This window comes from Schistocerca piceifrons, chromosome X (assembly GCF_021461385.2).
Source record: "Schistocerca piceifrons isolate TAMUIC-IGC-003096 chromosome X, iqSchPice1.1, whole genome shotgun sequence".
Classification (NCBI taxonomy): domain Eukaryota; kingdom Metazoa; phylum Arthropoda; class Insecta; order Orthoptera; family Acrididae; genus Schistocerca; species Schistocerca piceifrons.
The window spans coordinates 191,965,871-191,986,018 of record NC_060149.1 but is presented as its reverse complement, the minus strand read 5'-3'; the positions used below and the strand labels follow the sequence as shown (position 1 = coordinate 191,986,018).

Sequence of the window (20,148 nt, the reverse complement as noted above, 5' to 3'; positions counted from 1 at the left end):
TGAGCATTTGGTTGTCTTCCATACTGTGGAACAAACCTCTTCTGTTGCAAGCTCTTCGCTTTTGGTATTTTGGGAAGAGGTGGTATGGGCCAAATCAAGAAAGAAATTTCCACTCATAGCTCTTCAGGTATGCATTTTAGAGCCCATGTTTACATGACTTTTTTTCTTGTTTTGGTACATATCAATTCCCACTAAAATATGGAAAGTAAACACCTTTTAGTAGAAGTGATGTGTCTCACAGTATTGAAAATGACCAAGTGCTTACAGCTCTTAATTTATGCATTTTAAAGTCCGTGTTTACTCAACATTTTTTGTTGTTTTAGTGTAAGGAAGCTGTCTACAAAGTCTGTGAAGAGAATTTACTTACACTATATATATGAAGTCCTGGAGTAGCCTGGAAGCATGCAAGTGCTAATATGCACACAAAATAATTATAATTACAGTGAAACCCCTATCTTACATTTTCATCCAGTCCAGACATAAAAAACGCAAAATTGAGGTAAATTAAGAATTGAGGAAGACATTAAAAACCTCCAAAATATGAGCAAAAACATATGTAACTGACATATATGATTAAAAATTATAATCCTTTCCAATATACTGTATAAAATCTGTATACATGAAGCAAATAAAATGCACAATGCAATGTTTATACACTAATTTGTGGTAATGAATTTCATCAGTTCTTAAAGAATCACAGATGTGTAACAACAGGTAAATATTCATCAAAAAATTGAAATTGGTATCTGGGTACAAGATAATTGGGCTATTTTTCCACATGCTATTACTGCATGCTGTGCGTCAAAACATGCGTTTTTGAGAGATCTTTCCTTTGGGCTCAGCCAGAAAAAAGCAAAAATTTATGAACATGGTGAGTTAAACTGAAAACTGATCTAGGGTGAAAGGTGTAAGAATCTAACATGTGAGGCATGTGTTTTCCTTCTGTAGCCAATGGCAGTGCAGCATACTCTGGTAACATGACCACAGTGACCTCTGGTGTATTGTTTGTAAGCTTCCAGCAGGCGAGCTCATTTTACATTGTGTGGATGGAGTATGTTTCACACTACTTTTTGCAGCAAATGATGTAATCACGACTGTAGTGGAACTGTGAAAGCGATGAGAAACAAGTCTATTGATTTGACAATCACTATACTGCTGAGCTGATGTTTATGGATATGTCAGTGGCAGGAGAATCCCTGTTGTGGCAAGAAGAATAGGAATGTGTTTGTGGTTGTGCAGCATGTGAAATATTTGTGACAAGAAAGAATATGAATGTTATTGTTCACTGTTTCACTTGCAGCAATTTAAGCTGTCCCCTTACGTTCCTGCCTTACCACATACTTGCAAATCACCACACACTACGAAATGGACAGCCAAATATTTATTTCATCCTTTGTTCTCTAATGAAATGGAAATGTTAAAGAAAATCGAATATTGCAGAACATACTTGTATTGCATTCATAACAAAGTCCCAGAACGTGTTAATAATGCTAAGATGGAAGAAAATGTTAGCATATAGCAGGATGTGAACTTACCACCTCTAACTCCGTAAACTACGTCATTCATTATGCTACACATAAATAAAAGAGTTTTGTCTCTTGTCTTGGTTATCATAATCTCTTTTGAAGCCTTATATTTTTGATGCTTTATTAACTGACATTTATTGATAAGGGTGATGTGTTTGTCACCAATTTTCAAAGTGCCGCTGCTTTGAAACAGTGCGCGCGCGCGTACACCACCCCCCCCCCCCCCCCTCCCCACACCCACCTCTTTCTCTCTCTCTCTGCAAAGGAAATGAATAATCGAGATGCACACAGTTCACACCAGGGTTGTTCACAAACGCTCGCAAAAATCGAGTCGAAAGCTCAATAGTGACATCACAACTCCAAAAAGAAATGTCAAGTATACTTGACCATATGTTACATGTGTTAGTGTGGTGTGGTGGATGCACTTGCTGTTGGCTGATGTAATATGTCACCAGCCAGTACGGGCTCACTAGCTGGAAATGACAGTAGTTTCCTTGATTCTGACTGAGCATATTTGTCAAGACTCAGTGTCTGAATTTAAAAGACTGATGTTCGATATTGTTGCTAAATATAGTAAATTGGAAATACATGCGAAAAGATTAGACTGAGTTATAAGTGGCACAAGAAAAGGTTGCGGCTGGGCCCCTTCATCATGTATTGGCTTGGTCTGGAACACTTCATGTCGAATGTCCTGTTTCTCTATTGCTGTCGAAACCTTGCAGTAGTTATATCATGATTGTGTAGTGAAGCTAAACATGGAAGTTGTGTTGGCAATGCTGACTGTTGATTACATCAGCATTACCTCTCTCATGTCTCCCCTCTCTGCAACAGCCTAAAATACTCCCTTAACTCAGTCACCACTCGTGGTGCAAATCATGTCTTTTGTGCTACTTATAACCTGCTCAGTCACATTGAACGTCAACAGGAAGAAAACAGGATGAAGTCAAGCGAGACAATGAGTAAAAATGTAGAATCGAAGTAAACATTACTAGGAAGAATCATAAAATCGAGGAATTTTTAGCATTGATCTTATGAGTTTTTCCCTGGGGCTTCGAATTTATAGCTTAGAATTGCAAAAAAAAATAAAAAAAAAAAAAAAAAAAAAAAAAAAATGTAAACTCAGAGAATTTAAAATCAAAGTTCCACTGTATATCACTTACATATAATTGGTTGGGCTTTATGCATTTTTAGCTGTTTCATGCTTTGTTTTAGTGTATCAGATACCATGACAATGGTGTGAAAACAAAACTGATGGTAATAATAAAAGACAATTAAACAGATGTGTGTCATGCATAAAAAAAAAATACAAAACAGCCACTGGCAACCAACTTCACCTACTGGACCAAATGCTGAAAATCTATGACAGTGTATTTACATCCAGAAGAAAGTGGTCTCTACTAATCTAAGGCTTGAAAATGTTGTGCTTACTTTTGAAGCTTATTCCACACAATCCCACACCACCTTCTCAAATTGTACTATGCAAACAATTCTGAGAGCCTACGCCAGCTCCCTGTGGCTTTAACATTGCAGTTTCTCCTAAGTTTATCTCCACACTAACAATTTCTTATGATTAAAATATTCCTTGTTGTGATAACTTATACATATCTGTACATATATGTTTGACACTCCTGCTGTACCACTGATTCAATATATGTCTGCAAGTTCCTATAAGCATATAAAGCTCCTTCTTTGACAATCAACCATGAACTGTAAACAGTCATAAACCCCACCAAGGACAAATCACGACTATATCAATAAGGCAGACAGTTGTTTTTTTAATTAAAGATAAGCAGTTTACTAACATGTATCTCCAAAGAATGGCACGTTAAAGACCTTGTAACATCTGAAATATTCATTTCCAACATTGGTAACTTATCTCAAAACACTCAGTTTCATATTCTCAACTGTCTGTCTAATTTTGATCCCAAACATTTGACTACACAATGAAGTACTGTTTCATATTTTCATGGGAAGTGGACATAAGAGATGATAAATGTATTCTCCATTATGTACAAATTCTCTTTGTTTACTGCAACAAATAAACTGGAGATTTGGGGCTGACTGTACAAAATGTACATTTTCTAAATTATTTATCAGTTTCATTTAAAGTGTTAATATGAAACAGCAATTATAATTACCATAATTGTCATAAATTTATAAAAAAAGTTACAGTTCTGAGGTGTAAACATTACACCCTACTTTAAAAACATAATCCTTTAGCAAAGGAGCTTGTAGTATTCCTCTTATCAGACATCTTATAACCTCAAAAAAGAAATTTCAACTGCATATTAACTATAGAATGAATACAAAGTGGCCACACTTTTAAAAAATAGTCCCATCTGTTTATGGGCCATCTAGAGGAATCCTTCCCAGCCTCCAAGACCATCAACCCCTAGCCTGGTTCTGGCTTATTGATGATATATTCATGATCTGGAATCAGGGTCAAAACACCCTGTCCACATTCCTTCACAACCTCAACACATTTTCTTCCATCCACTTCACCTTTGTCCTTCTTAACCCAATGTGCCACCTTCATTGACCTCCACCTCTCTGATGGCTCCACCCACACCTCTATCCATATTAAACCCACTAAGCACTAACAGTATCTGCATTTTGACAGCTGCCATCCCATCCAGCTTGGCCACCTATGGGCAATTTATCTGCAGTGATGAGAATTCCCTTGCCCAGTATTCTGAGGCTCTCACGAAAGCCTACTCCCCCCTCAACACACACACACACACACACACACACACACACACACACACACACACACCTAGCCCACAAGCAGATTTCACGTGCCATATCCTCACACCACCAATCTCCCACCATCCCCGAGAATCAGCTACAAGAGAGCATCGCCATTACCCAATATCATTCTCAACTGGAACAACTGAACCATATTGTGCATCAGAGCTTGCGTTATCTAATATCATGTCCTGAAATGAGGGACATCCTTCTCAACCTCCCCTCAAGTGGTGTTCCGTCACCCACCCAACTTAATCATCATCCTAGTCTATCGCTATGCCACACACACTCCCAATCCTTCACCACAGGTATCCTATCCATAAGAGGCTGAGCCATATGTGAACACTGCTGCAAACACTGCACAGCTTTTTATGTCACTATGATATACCAACAATTTATCCACCAGGATGAATGGCCACCACCAAACTGTTGCCAAGAACCAAGTTGACCATCTGGTGGCACAAAATGTTGCTCAGCTTAAAATATTCAATTTCAGTGGATGCTTTACAATCTAGGCCATCTGGATCCATCCCTCCACACCAGATTCTCTAAACTATGTAGATGGGAGTTATCCTTGCAATACATCCTATGCTCCCACAATCATCCTGACCCACTGTTCCTACACCTTCCACCCAAAAGGTTCCCCTTCCTACAGCGTATCACTCCCTCCCAATTTATGTTCCCATGTCACCTTCAGCACGCGCCATTTCCTACTGGCTCCATGAGTGTATCACATGCCCAGCCCGTGCACCTGCCACCCCTCCCCTCCTGCAAGTCTCAACAGTCAACAAGCTGCCTCCCTCCAGGCCGCTAGCCACCCACCCCAAGCCCTCTTCTGGCCTCCTGTCTCCCTCTTCCTGTACTCACCCCACCTGCCTCACACTACTGCTCCTCAACCTATTCCACCAGCCGAAATGCAGCACTGGCACTGTGCGTCCAGCTTGTGCCATGTAAGGTTTGTGTGTGTGTGTGTGTGTGTGTGTGTGTGTGTGCGTGTGTGTGTGTGCGTGTGTGTGTGGGCGTGCTCTAGATTGAAAAAGGATTACTCTGAAAGCTACAAAGTTTTCTTTCATTTTTTCATGCCTGTTGATGACTCAATGTTTCTGCTTTTTGGTGAATGCTCTCCTTTACTCCTAAAATATTTACAGTCTTAAACTTCATGGCAGATTAAAGCTGTGTGCCAGACCAAGACTTGAACTCAGGACCCTTGTCTTTCGTGGGCAAGTGCTCTTACATTCTACTAGAACCTTCCTACTATAATGAAATCTTATTATTTATGAAAACAGATATACATACAGATTCTCTGTGAAATGCTGCACTTGAAAGCACAAAATGATGTACTACCATATAAACTTTTAAAAAGGGGAAGAAAGCTTTGCACCACTGCATATCTGTGAACTTATGTGGACTTAGACTGAGGTGCAGCAGTGAATGAAAGAATATGCTATAAGAAAGTAAAAAATTACTTTTCACAAGTTAAGACACTATTTTTTCTGAAAAATAAAAACAGAACAATAATCAACAGTCTGTTTGAAAGGGTGCACCTTTGCACATCTGTGAACTGAAAATCCAATGCTGGGTAACATGCAATACTGTGTTGCTCCACCTTGTGCATTTAACAGGCTCAGACCTCCATGATACACATCCCGCAAGACGATCGGGACATTGCTGCTTAAGCCCAGCACACTCTTCACTGGCAGACTTCCTGAGCCATCCAACCGTCTGGAGAGTTTCTGTGATGATGCACTGAAAATTTCATCTGGTCCCAGAAAAATGTAATCAGGTTCAGGTTAGCAGAAACCACAAGCCATTCGCTTAGGATGATTCCTGCCTCCTAATGGCACGTGTTCACATAGTTGTGATGTGCTCGTGAATCTGAATTATCATTTTGCAAGACAAACCTAACCGACCAAATGCTGACTGTGGGCTCAACAATAAGTTGGAAGTTCCTGTCCTCATACTACACACCTTTTAAAATACCTTGAATAGTGATGGCTAGCATTTGACACCTCTACATGATATTGGCCCACAACATGACTGACCCACCTCCATGAAGAACCTGCAGGATTGCACACCTGAGGCCTGCACTGGTACCCAGCCACCTCCATACTCTTCTATGATGATCATTAGGCATCAGATAAATCTTGCAGTCACTGGCAAAAAGAGCCCAATGCCCTTGATCAAGCAGACTGTTTCAATTTTACAAGGTGTATCACCCAATGAGAGAACATTTTAATCACGACAACAGATTATACACTTTGGTGTTCATTACACTACACAATTTGCATGAGCAATTTTTCCATCTCCAACTTTCAAATCCCTTTACTGAAATTTTATGATACCGGCATTAGGAGCCATCAAGTTTTCATGCATTTCCACAAAAGATAGTTCCAAAATTAGGTCTTTCTCAATAAACTGTAGTTCAATATTTATTACATAATGTTTTGTCTGATTAAGTTTCCATAAATCCATTCATGGATCTCAATGGCAGACATTCTACATTTATATTGAATGTGGAATTCACTTCATTTATTTTAGACATATTTCTTCTGTTTATTACAGACATTTTATTTGGAGAAGCACACAGCAGTACAGCAATTTATACTTACCCACAGGTAGTGAGTGGTGGTCTGAGGTAGACAACTGCCAAGTACCTAGTATGTTTGTGAAAATATTTTTGGCTGGAAGAATTGTTACTGGTGCACCAGGAAAGTGAAATAAATTCCCATTGTGTTTTAATTACGCACACGCTTTTACAAAGCAGATGAAATACAGTATAAAAAACTGCCAAATGAGTGGCATCAAACATCGGAGTTGTGTGTTCATACTGCATGCTGTTTCCACTAGACCAATGGTACATAAAGCACTGAACTACTTGAGCATTAGAAAACGTTCTCTACCAACCACCACAGCCTATAGTGACAGTGACTTGTGAAGGAGGCTAGACTCAAGAGATCTTGAGGACAATCAGGATTATTGCTTGCTAGGAATGAGTTGGGACTTATGCTGCAGCTGACAAGTGAATAGATTTGTTTTACAAGTAAAATGCAGCCTTAAAGGGTGGAATCAAACTTGAAAGCATCTGACAGGAAAGTCTAGATACTGAACATTCAGTTATAAGAGATCAGTGACAAAAATACAAACTCATCCAGCTATTCAGTTATTACAAATTATTTCTATTAGATAATGACTGCATATTCCACATACAGAAAAAGTATGTTTTATTTGTATGCTTCTAGAATGCTGAGTTGATAATGTGTGCAAGATAGGTTTAATACAGCCATTTCCTGAGCCTACAGTTCCTCAAACAGTAGCCATCATTCCTTGAAGCTGTATTTCCACGTTATCCACATACTTGGCAGCAAACACATTTAGTTACATAAAAATATTATTTACAGACAAAAATTACTTACTGTTAATGTGCCAAGGAGCCACAGTGTTGGTTCTGGCCCAACAGAAAATATCAGCCTCAGAATTGTAGAAGCAACTAATGTCCTTACACCAGATTCACGAGGTACTGTTATAACAATAGCTGCAGACACCAGCATTACTGCCCATATCAAACCCGACAAATGATGACCAAGCTCTGATAAGAAAGGCAATATATTAGTGCAGCATTAAGTATTATAATTGGCTTCAAAATGATTTATAGCAAAAGAAAGTATGAGAAACAGCTATGAGCCACTAAATACATTTCAACATTTAATTATGTACTATTTTTTAAATGTGAAGAATGGTATTGAAATGAAGCAGTTCATCATCAAAGGACTTTAATAATATGCAAAAATTTATGTTGACTATACAAATCATTATTAGCTGACAGCCATACAAAAGTAGTTTGAGACTCTGAATGAAGTGGTGCATTGGTTAGACAGTGGACGTATTTTCTTTGGAGGACTATGTTTCAAACCAGTCTGTCCATATGTATGAAAGTTTGTCATCATTTCTAATTCACTTCAAAGGATTTAAAAAGGATATGGATGATTTCTTGCTCCACACTTATCCAATGAAGCTTGTGAGGAATTTCTGATCAGCACAGCATCAGCAAAGGGCTACACTGCAACCCTTCCTTCCTCCAAATCTGAGAATGCATTCTGTGCACATGAAAAACATGCTTTCAAATCAACTTAGGATACTCCACTAAACACAAAACCAGTTGGCAAAACATATTTAATAGGTAAACTTCATTGTTTACATGGAAATAAAAGTGTTTGGATTGTTGTGTGGCTTTTCTAACCTTGACATCTTTGAGTCTCATCCAGAGACTTTTTACTCATTGAGGTTGTTGAGCACCTGCAGAGGACCAGCTGCAGGTTAAATGGAGATTGTTAGTACTGTACATTTCCAGACCACTGGTCAGGTCTGGGAACAGAGCACTGATCAGTAGTGTCAGAGATGTGACTTGTTAACCCTGCCTTACACTTCAAAGTGAAGGTAGCAGCCCTGATCAAGAACTTATTTCAGTAACATAGAAGTGAAGGGAGTCGGTACAATGCTGCTGATTACTTCACTGAAAGCAGTGTAATTAAGTTGCAAAGCGGAATCATGTGTCTCTCTAAGGTCTGGCATATATGGGTTGTGGCACAAATACACTTTTGCAACTTATATCATTAAAGAGGATTATTACACCAGCTCACTCAAACAATACGACCAGGAGAAATCGATATTAAGATGAATTAACAGAACTGAGGAAAAACAGAACAATATCAGACAAAATTGAAATATATTTTTCCCACAAAAAATCTGAAATTTAGATATAAACTTGAAAGTAAAACTAATTTACATTTTATTTGGTCTGAACTTCACATTATGGCAAAAAATATTATTAAGTAAGATCATCGGAAGTTATGTGCATGCTCAGTATATATAATGTCACGGTTTGGAACTTATTTATAAACTTAGAAAACTGATGTAAGTAAAAATACCATGAAGAAAGAAGTACAAATATTTGAAACACACTGAAAGCCTACAATACATCGTACAGAACAGTTAACCTGTTTTTATATTATTATTATTATTATTATTATTATTATTATTATTATTATTATTACGTGGCACTTACTTGGCATTGTTTCAGTAAATGGATAAAAGAATGCTACAATAAGATTGATCAAAACTGCACAGTTAAACAACACATTGCTCCACAATGACATGTGACTGCTAACCCAGAACAAGACAGGCTGACCTGCAAATTAAATTTCCACCAAATGAATACATACAACCAACATGCTTTCAACTTTACACAGAGAATTCTACTCGCACATATGCAGCTACCTTACCTCTTAACTTTTTTTGCCATTTCATTTCATAAAACATATCCTCTGTCCGTTCAAAGAAGTCTGAAACTTTTGAACCTTGGTCATCCCTTTCAGCTGTATTCAAAATTCTTGTTTTTGTGTCTTGTGTAAGATATTCACAAATTTCAGGAATAGGAAAAACAATTTGTTCCAGTGTCCTATCTTGACGCACAATCTATAAGTGAAAAAGCAGTCGTAAGTTAACAGTTTGAAGCTTTTCAGATCTTTATTCTACACATTGGTATGTTTTAAAAAAGGCACTAAAACTGTGAAAGAAAGTATGTTTACTGTGAACTCTTATCACTAAAGGTCAGTTTGTTTTCAGAAATTTTAAATGAGCAAATTATAATAATTCGAGTCAATAGTACCTCCAGCAGCAAGTTAATTATGCCCATAAGTAAAATCAATGGTGATCATTCTAGTGACCTTGATCTTGCAATGCTCCATTTAGACATTTTTTCTATACTTTACACACTAATGGAATTACAAAAATGATGCTATATTTTTACTTCACCACTCATCCTCTCATAAATACATAACCCTTGAACTTAACAGTGAGACGACAGATCACAGAAGAAGCAAACATGTACTACAATGTGTCCATTGGAGGCCTCCTCACTTGTTACCTCAGCTCCCATATTTAGACTTGCAATGGCACTCAGCAGAATATACTCCCATCCTCTGGTTTCATAGTATAAGGGAGTCTTCAATATTTACAAACATTTTAATAACTTGTATGGCTTGCAGTGCACTCAGGAAAACTGAGCACATTAGAAATTTCTTTCAAGGGTCACCCATTTCGGTGCATTCAGGACCACACTGAGCTTATAATACTATTCACAACTATATGTGACGTACTCAGCCATAAAAGTCTTTGACTACCTACCCGGTGATATAAAGAATTTAATAACTTCAAACACAAACTGGAACCATATCTACTATCTACTTGACAACTCCTATTATTTCATAGAAGAATTTCAAAATATGGTAAATTCACTAAGGAAAGTGAATCCTGGTGAGACAGTTGGGGAGAATGGTTGACCAGAAGGCAATAACGTTGCTTTGATCCAGCTCTGTATGCTTCAGTATAGATGAGAGACTTACTTGAAGTTTTACAAAATAAGGAACTAAAAACATTACAAATGTATACAAACTTGAGCATGCTGCAGGTGAAAAATAGGTCTGCATCTTGTCTTATAATTGAAATAAATGGTTGTAGCTCCACCATAAGCTGAACTGAAAAGTAGCTTTTTTTTCTTTTATTTCTTGATGGTGACTAGTTTCAGACACCTCTGCCCATTTTCAAACCATCCATATTGTAAGTGTTCCAAATATACAGGTGATAGACTATGTACAAAAACTGCCCCTGCAGTGATGATAAAAATGGCACTTTGGCTGACTCACCAACAGTAAATACTCCACATAGGATGGACATTAAAGTTATGTGTGTCCTATGTGGTCTATTTACTGTTGTTGAGTTGGTCATAGTACTGTTTTGATTATCACTGCAGGGGTCGTTCTCGTGATGATTACGATACGATTGGTTTGAAAATGGATACGGGTGTCCAAAAACAATCACGAGCAACAAATAAAAATATATAACAAAATTTCTTAATGCAACTAATGACAGAGCTACAACCATTTATTTGAATGTCAAAAATTGTTTATTTTTTAGCAATAAAAATTCAAAAATAATTCTAGTATCTGAATTGGTCATTGTGGATGTTCACTTCAATCTTTAAGTGAAACCTCAATATCTGAGACATACAGTCTCAATATCTGACACATACAGTCTAAGGCCAGTTCCTTTTTGAATCTCTAATGGCCTGAAACCTGGGTGAACAATGACAGGGTATGCAAAACTAGGTACATCTGATATGCTTATCAAATTGTGAGGAGTTGTCATATAAGGGGAAAGTAGTGGCCTGAAGTATGGTATATCCCAAATGCATCCCTGGCCATCCTGATTTCCTCAAGACGGACATCATATGATATGCTTACCTCCACCAGATGCATCACTTTTGCCAGTATTCTATAAGGTCCTAGAGCTTTCTGTTCTTTAACTTAATTAATGCCCGTCTTAGTTCCTTCTGAGCAAAGGGAATCACGAGACTATTATTCACATGCTGATGGTACTCAGTGTCTTCCTTCATTGTATCGTCCAGCAAAGTTCTGACAAGAGAATGGTCCAATAAGACATGTCGAAACCTACCCTGAAATTTTACACACAGGAAGAAAACAACGAAAGAAATGTACTGTCAAAATTTTAACTGCTAAGAGGTGCTGCAAGTATTACAAAAAAATAGCTGAAAACTGCCAAATTCGTAGCACACCAGACAGCGTTAGAAATATACAGCCCTACTGCCGTTGCAGCAACAGTGCATGCGCAACTAGGCACACACACAGCTGAGGTCAGTGGTACATTTGTAAACAGGAAACATGACACAATCCAATCATAATTTGTAAAGGACGTTTCAGGTTACCATTTGTTGATAGTTTCTCTGACACTACAGTACACAGTTACTATTCTCTTGAATTAGCCTCCAAGTAACACCTATTACAAATTATCAGTTGCTTTTTTCAGTATTGGTAAGTACTAACACAACAGATAAAGTTGAATTAATATTTATTGTGCTTTTGTAAGGCATGCCTGAAAATAGTACCTTTTTTTTCCTTCCAGTTTCACAGTAATGTGGAATCTAATTAACGTTCTCAATTTAGCAATAAATGAAATACAAAGAATCACCTACTTCTCCTGAGGACGTATGTATATGTATTTGTTAGTTTATTTCCTTGACTTTCATTCAAATGACATTAACATTTCATTTGAAATTGCGGATACGTTAGAAGAAATAGGAAGTAACTGTGATGATTCCATGACTTGTGGTCTGGACAATGTCAGTGGTGCCAGTAATAGTTGTGAAAAAGAATATCTTCCATGCCTAAAAAAACATTTTCTGCAACAGCTTTCAGCAACAAAGAAAAGGCAGTGAAATATTGGTTAAACGAGGGAGGGAAAAAAACGCTTGAAGTTACGCAGTGTACAAACGCATTTTCGTTTCGTAAAATCAGAGCGTGAACAGTAGACATGGAAGAATCAATTATTTGAAGTACGAAATATGCGCCAAATCGAAACTCGAAACCATCGGAACAAAAAAAAATGTTCGAAAGATTTAGAACTGCTCGTGAGAGGCTATGCACCATTACTGAAGGAGATCTACAAGACTGGGCCCTACGAATCACATCTGACATGAACATTGCTAATTTCCAGGCTTCATCGACCTGGCTATCCAGGTTCAAGAAATTGTACAGAATAGGAAGTCACAAAATTACCCAGTTTATGTCACATAAATGTGTAGACAGCTGCCAATGATAGACGATGTTATAGAGAAACTCACAGCTGACGTAAAGAAGAAACTTGTTGTTATCCCTGGAATTGCTGTTCATAATGCTGATCACTCAGGTTTTGTGAAAGAACTGCGTGCACACCGTACTTTACCATTTTGGGGTGAAAAAAAGATGGAGTTGGTTGCCCTATCAATGAATGCAATGACACATTCATATATGATAATGCCAGTGAGAAGTATGAGTGGCTTACTGTTTCCACAACTGTATATCCATCTTCAAGAACAACAAGGCAAATTAGGACCCTAAATAAAAAAAATGGACTGTTTAGTTGCGAAAATCTTGTAATTGATGTACCAAAATCTGGGAAAATGGGAAAGAATAATATTTTCAACATTTTGTTCGAAACGTATTCCTACCAGCTGCAGAAGCTAATCCATTACTTTTGTTGGATTCATGGTCTGGACATAACGACGCATCTGTTTTTGTGGAGGACAACAGATAATTTGTAGATGTTATGTGGATTCCACCTGGAACTACTAGTGCAATTCAACCCGCCGATAAAGATTTTTTTTGACAGTGGAAAGCATTTTTCAGGAAATTATCAGACAACATAATTTCTGATACTGCTCTCTGATTTCAGGTTTATCAGCGGAACAGCTTTCTTAGGCTCCAGTCAGTTGCGCATTAGCAGTTTTCTTTGCCACGCTTTACAAATTTGATCGAGCGTGCCTGGTATGCAGCACAATATGCAGAACAATGACTGGGACCATTTCCAACTCCATCCCAGTTCTGTCTAAATAAAACTAGTGGTTACTGCAAAGTGTCTGACTGCACCAATTTTTGCTTTGTCCGGTGTGTCTGGTGCAAGAAAAATGTTTGTTTTTTGTCACTCAATAGACACTTGGCATTTTTGTGATGACTACTGGGAATAAACAAAGAACTGGTTCACCGATAGTCAAATGTACAACATTCAAAGATTATTATAAGGAATAGCCTACAGGAATTGTTATAAAATGTCATAATGTAAGACACATTTCATTTCAACAAATTACATGTCCTCATTGATGGAAGGCATCTGTGACATCAAACACCGCCACGATTTCATTTTCTCTGCTAGCCACTTTTATCAGAATTACACATGCAAGAACTGAACTGTCGATATGAAGTTATTCAAAAATATGTTTGTATAGTTTAAGCCAGGTTTTCACTGGAGCAAACAAGCCAAAAAGCACAAGCAGAAGAGAATTCTGTCTGGTGCACCCAATAGGCCTCTTGCAGGTCTTCCAACTGGACACTGCTGCAGCTACTTACGTTTCCCTCATCTCCCCCAGTTACCTAATCAGAAAATGGAGATCTACAGTTTAACATGTAATATGAACCACATGTCTTTCATGGCCACTCCAGCATCTAAGAGAAATGAATGCTCAGTTAAAAATCATAGTGAAAAACATGTGGTTTGAACAATATTTGATCCCACGCTCTCTGGATCACAAAGCATGCACTCTGCCACTAGATCATTTTTGTTTTAGAAAAAAGAATATGACCATTAGACCTTACACGGGTAGTGGAAACACTAGCTGTGTCACCTCTCGAGATGATGCTCAATGTCAATAATTAGTGTCCTGTTTATAAATTTCCCCTCAATGGTAATGAGAAGCAAGGGAAAATGGCAGCTGACATACAAGGAAAATTTTTGACCAGTGTCTAGGAGAGATGGAGAGCAATTCCATGTACAGTGCACGATCTCCACACATGTCACACTTCCTTACAAATTGGGACACTTAAATTCTTCACTGCGCCATTTTTCCTATTCCGTCAAGAGGAGTGCGCTCACCATGCAAAATAATCCTCACTGAATAACAAAGTTTCACACTGTGGCTCTAACAAGATAACAGTTGTATCCTGTATGCCAAATATTAGCTCCAAAAACAAAAAAACTAATAATGCAGCATTCATAGGCAATGTTCGCTACCTTGTGTTCTCTTCCACTCCTTCTAGTATAAATGATTCTACCCATATACAAGCAAATGATAGTGAATTTTCTGCAAATTCTCAATCTCACATGTTCGATTCCATTCGCTCCATTGTCAACCGGGCTTTAGGTGCTTAAAATAGGTGTCTGTGTACTGCACAAGTGATTCACCGAGTCGCGTGCAGGGGGGCAGGGCTGCACAAACCGCTGCTATAAGCTGTTCTTCGCGTGGCAAAAATGTGTATCTTCAACATTTTTTACAAAATACTTGCAGTGTCTCTTAGCAGCTAAAATTTTGGCAGTGCATTTCTTTCATTGTCTTCTTCCTGTGTAAAACATTTCAGGGTAGGTTTTGACATGTCTTATTGGACCAATCCCCTGTGAACAGGTACTGTACTGATGTCTACCAGTTTGTCGCCATCGTGCCGTCAGATGGTCTCAGCGTTTATAATACAGTGGATGATCAAATCTTGCTTGTTGCAAGTTTATAGGGAAAACCCCAAACATCTGTTACCATTTGGTCATTAATGTACACTTCCTATTTTTCTACGCTTTTTTGGTGCAGTAGCTCTTTATATTCTTGTTAGTATTCAGTAGAAACATGGCCTTCTCTGTTGTGTTGTTCCCCTAAGGACCTTTGGTAGTACCTCCTCACCTGCCTCATTCTGCATCTTAAGCACTGCACTGCAAGACTCCAGGGAATTTAAAACCCTTTTGACCTCCCAAAAAATATTGGGATCACCTTGTCTTGCACTGTCTGCAACGCTCACACAGATTTGTCTGCTTTGGCGTCAACATCAAATCCGCTTCCTTAAAATCTGCCTCTGAAAGTCCCAATTTGCTTTGTATAGATTGTATAGTTGGTCAAGTTGGATTTTAGCACGTAAGTTATTATCTGCATTTATAATTGTGAAGTAAATTAGATTATTGTCATTTCTTGTAAGTCCATCACAGACTTTCCAGTTGACAATGTGGCCACTGGCTTTTGAGTTTGTATGGGTGATATCTATATTTGTTGCTGCACCTGCATGATTCTGGGAAGCAGGCGAGAGGTGTATTCATGACATGAAGGCCAAGTTCTTGTGTAGCACCCTGAAGACAGAATCCTCTTTCATCAATTTCTCTACTACGCAACAATGTTGATTTTGTGTTTGCATCCAACACGAAAATGTGTCTGTCGCATCAACCCAGTATTGCTGCTGTTTTTCAGTCTCCTGTATGTGGCTGTATCTCCTGACTGCATTGGAAAGATTGCTTAGTAATGTAAAATTTTCCAAAGGTAGTCATTATTTCTATTGTCACTGCATGTTCTCCACAGAGTTGATGTATCTATGTCACTTTTATGTCTTTATGAGGTCACTGTATGATGACCTTATGTTATGATCTGTGCTTTAATTGGGATGTGGTGTAATGCCCCATTTCTGGAATACTGCTCCTGTGTACATATAATGTGTAGGTCCAACTACTCTAACACTTTCCCGAGTTCTTGCATCACTTTGGCACTGCACATTGCATTTATCTGGTGGATTTTAATCATTTTTCTCTGCTCACTGTGATTAGGGTGTGATTTGGCTGTAAGTGAATGCTACAGGAACCTCGTGAGCACATAACTATGGGGCAGTCTAAACTGTCATCACTAACTACCCAACAGATGCTCAGTATCAAGTGTCTTCTGCTTCCCCTTAAAGATGATGTCCTTTGTATTTGTAGCCAAGTTAGTGACACAGAGCTGAGTAGGATCAACCTCCTTCACAACAGGAAACTTTATGGCACAGCCTTTTGGATGAATGTGCCTAACCAGGTGTCTTATTGCTACGGTTAACACACGCATATTCTCTAATGTAGCTAGTCTCATTGCATTTTTATGCATTTCCTAAACAGGTATCAGGTCCAACCATAAACTTCTTCATTTTTCATGTCATGTCCATCACTGTATGTATCCTCCTTGTAATTCCCATTGCCATCTGTAGGAGCTATGATCTGTGTATCCTCATACTCTTCCTCTATTAGCTGTTGCGTGCTATCACACTCCACGACTATACTATCTTGTGTGCTGTCACACCTTGCATACATTGTACTTTCAACTTTCCTGAATTTGAGAGTATGTCCTCCTCTAAGTCTTCCTTATCTAGAGGTAGGCATGCTGTCCGTTCCTTGCTTTCCTTTCTTCTTGACCACTTCCAGAAACTTCACTCTTTCAATTATTCTTATTACTGGCCTTTTTATTGCCAATCTTGTTATTGCCCTCGTCTATAAGGCCAGTCAAGTTTTGGTTTGTGTCACTACGTCTCATCTCATTCTACCCTGGTAAGTACACATACATAGATTTAACAACGGAAACGCAAAACACCAATTCATCTTGTGCACTCTAGAAGTCTCCCAATAGCCAGCTGTAACTAACACATGGTAGTTGTAGTACTGGAAGTAGTAGAGAAAACACTCAAACTGTGCCAAAGTAAGGAACACCAAATTAAATTCCACACTTCAGCGAAAAGGACTCGGGAGCAATGTGATGAGTCAGTTTCCTTTTTAACCATGTTACACTAATGGAACTGGATCAAAAGGCGGTGTTGTGCTGAGTTCAGTCGTAGTAAGAATGATCTTAGTTCTGGTCTACTGCTGTTTGTTTGTTTTGTTTGTTTCAATGGGGTTTTATAATTTTCAAGTAATATCATCTCACAGTGTAACATGTACATTTGTTTTTTTGACTGTATTAAAATAAATATTATTCCATTCTAGAATGACTTCAAAATTGGGTGTAAAAATAATTATAAGTCTGTGAGAGAGTAATCTGTGAATACATGGAGTGGCACAAACATTTCTCAACCATTCACATACAGCAACTGCTTGTTAATTGATGGTTAGGGGCAAATGAGGAGTTAAAAAAAAAAAAAACCACAATTTATGAATTTTACCACTCCAATTTCAGCTCTCTTCCCACGCAGTTCAGTGAAGGCTACATGCTTTGTGACAGGGGAATCATAACACTTCAAACAGAGACCAACTAAAGAACCTACCCTCTACTAAATTTTTTTGTTTCTCCACATAAATAGTAAACCCATTTGTTTTACACAGTTATAGGAGAAATTTTATTGATGAGCATCCTGCTGGCTCTTCTTATGTTCTTACCCACTCCTTGGGAGAATGGAATTGTTGGCGTATTTGTTGCTACATGTGATGATATTTTACATCAAAATTCACTGTCCAAGATACATACAACAAGACATTTGTTATTTGGTCCATTAAACAAGACTAATGCTATGTCGCATGACTACCTTGTATTTGTATTCTTAGGACTGTTGCCACTGTTTATGGCATGTTTGCTCCGTAAGTGGATATGGTGATAAAGTCACTTTCTTTGACACACTGCAGTTGTTTGTCCATCTGTTTACTAAAATGACAATCTATTTTATGTAAGTCTTTTAGGTGGTGACAGTTGATAGTTTGGAGCAGGTCACAGATTTTAAGGTTGGTGCGCTTTTACAAATACGCTTTTGATTGTAGATTTTAGTGCTTGCAGCTCTTAGCTGCATATTATTGTGTGTACTGACTTACTAAACTAGTGTTTTAACTATCACTACAAATGACATTGTGAAGGTAAATGACATTTCCAGTTTATTCGAATGGTATTCACTTCACCAATTGAAGTGCATTTTTATCCTCCTCTTATAAAAGAGATTCCGTAATTGAGACTGGGTGCTTACCAGACAAGTTAATGTAGAATTCCAGGGATGAGTACAGTGGTCCTGGCCATAGGGTGCCTTTGCCCTTTGTGTATTTCTGCAAGCTGTTGGCCTATTAGATATCACTGTTGTCCCTAGAAACTCTGGAAGTATTGAGGAGATAGGGTCACATCTTTACAAAGTTGGAATGCAGCAAGTAGGTGCTGAGCTCCTTGAGGATCTAACCATCTGATACCACCTAGCAGAAGGAATATCGCAATCATAAGGAGATCTATTTGCATAGCCAGTTTTGCCCCAACCTACTGACGGAGGAAAAGGACAGGGATTCATCTAAAGAAATGCACATGTAGACATACGACAAAATCATTAAGGCATCTCTGGCCATCTATTGCCACACAATGTGATGCAGAGGATAAGGGCACATGTTCACTCCCTAAAACGTAACACTTATGCCACTTATAATAACTGAAACAGAGAATAAACCAAATAAACTACAAATTGTTTCTATTAATAATTAATAATGCAGTGTACCATCAACATACTTCTATCTGTGATGTGTGATTAGCATAATAGTCCAAAGCCTGATTCATCTTTGGATCACTGTTACTATCTTGAGGTTTCAGAAGAGCTGCTAGTTCCTTATTATGTTGTGCAAGTTGGTGACAGAGGATGTATATATTATGACCCACCTGCAACAATAATAATGAATGCCAGAAATATAAAAGATTAAAGACAATGACTTGTCATTTAGCCAATTTATATATGAAAATAGAAGCATTACTTTTTAAAATCTTATTGTATTTTCATAAGCTGTCTAGTTCACTTGAACTTGCAGTTACCTAAGCCCAGCACTGTTGAATTTATGTATATGAGAGACTTGAAATACTTTCTTATTATATAACTATTTACATATGATGATACCTAAAGAGACCACGCCTGTTCTCTTTCTTTCATTTGTGTTTTATCATTCAACTACACAAACAAGAAAATTAAAGAGAGGATGAACATCTACAGAAAATTAAATGTTTTTCATAAAGTAAAAGATTCAGCCTTTCCAAGTTATGAAAAACTATAACTTTGATGAAAAATAGTAAAATACAATGAACTAAAAGCTAATCAGTATGATCAAACATACTTCTCTGGGTGATACACCATCACTACCCTCAGTCGATGTATCTTCTCCATCATCATCATCATCTTCATCCAGAGATTCTTGATGGTAAGCACGACATGCCACTTCCACCTGTAATATGAATTAAAAGTCAGTTAAACAATTATGGAGGAACTACATGAATGTTCTGAGGAAGAAAAAGGGTCAAAAACTGTGTGTCAATCTCAGGCCTTGATACTACTATCACAAAATATTCAATTTGTACTTGAATTGTGTGTTGTTGGTGAGTGATCTAAAACAGTTCTCTCACATACACAGGACTAATAAAAACATCAATAATATTTCGTTACAGCAAACATCAGATGAAAAAGCCAAAAATATTTTCTTTTATACATTGATGTAAATCTGTACCCAATTATATTTACCCACATTTTTCTTTTGTATTCAATTCCAAATTTAATCGGCA

At 37.8% G+C, this 20,148-nt stretch overlaps 1 protein-coding gene across 1 annotated transcript in view; it reads right to left on the bottom strand.

Annotated features, from left to right (window-relative positions):
• Positions 1–20,148, bottom strand: part of LOC124721161 (inositol 1,4,5-trisphosphate receptor) — a 360,416-nt gene that overhangs the window by 57,223 nt on the left and 283,045 nt on the right. Inside the window, exons 37-41 of the mRNA XM_047245990.1 lie at positions 19,707–19,814; positions 19,114–19,260; positions 9,551–9,743; positions 9,334–9,456; positions 7,685–7,857 (exon numbers count right to left, since the gene is read on the bottom strand). Of these exons, the coding sequence (XP_047101946.1) occupies positions 7,685–7,857; positions 9,334–9,456; positions 9,551–9,743; positions 19,114–19,260; positions 19,707–19,814 (744 nt within the window). The remainder of the gene's footprint in view (positions 1–7,684; positions 7,858–9,333; positions 9,457–9,550; positions 9,744–19,113; positions 19,261–19,706; positions 19,815–20,148) is intronic.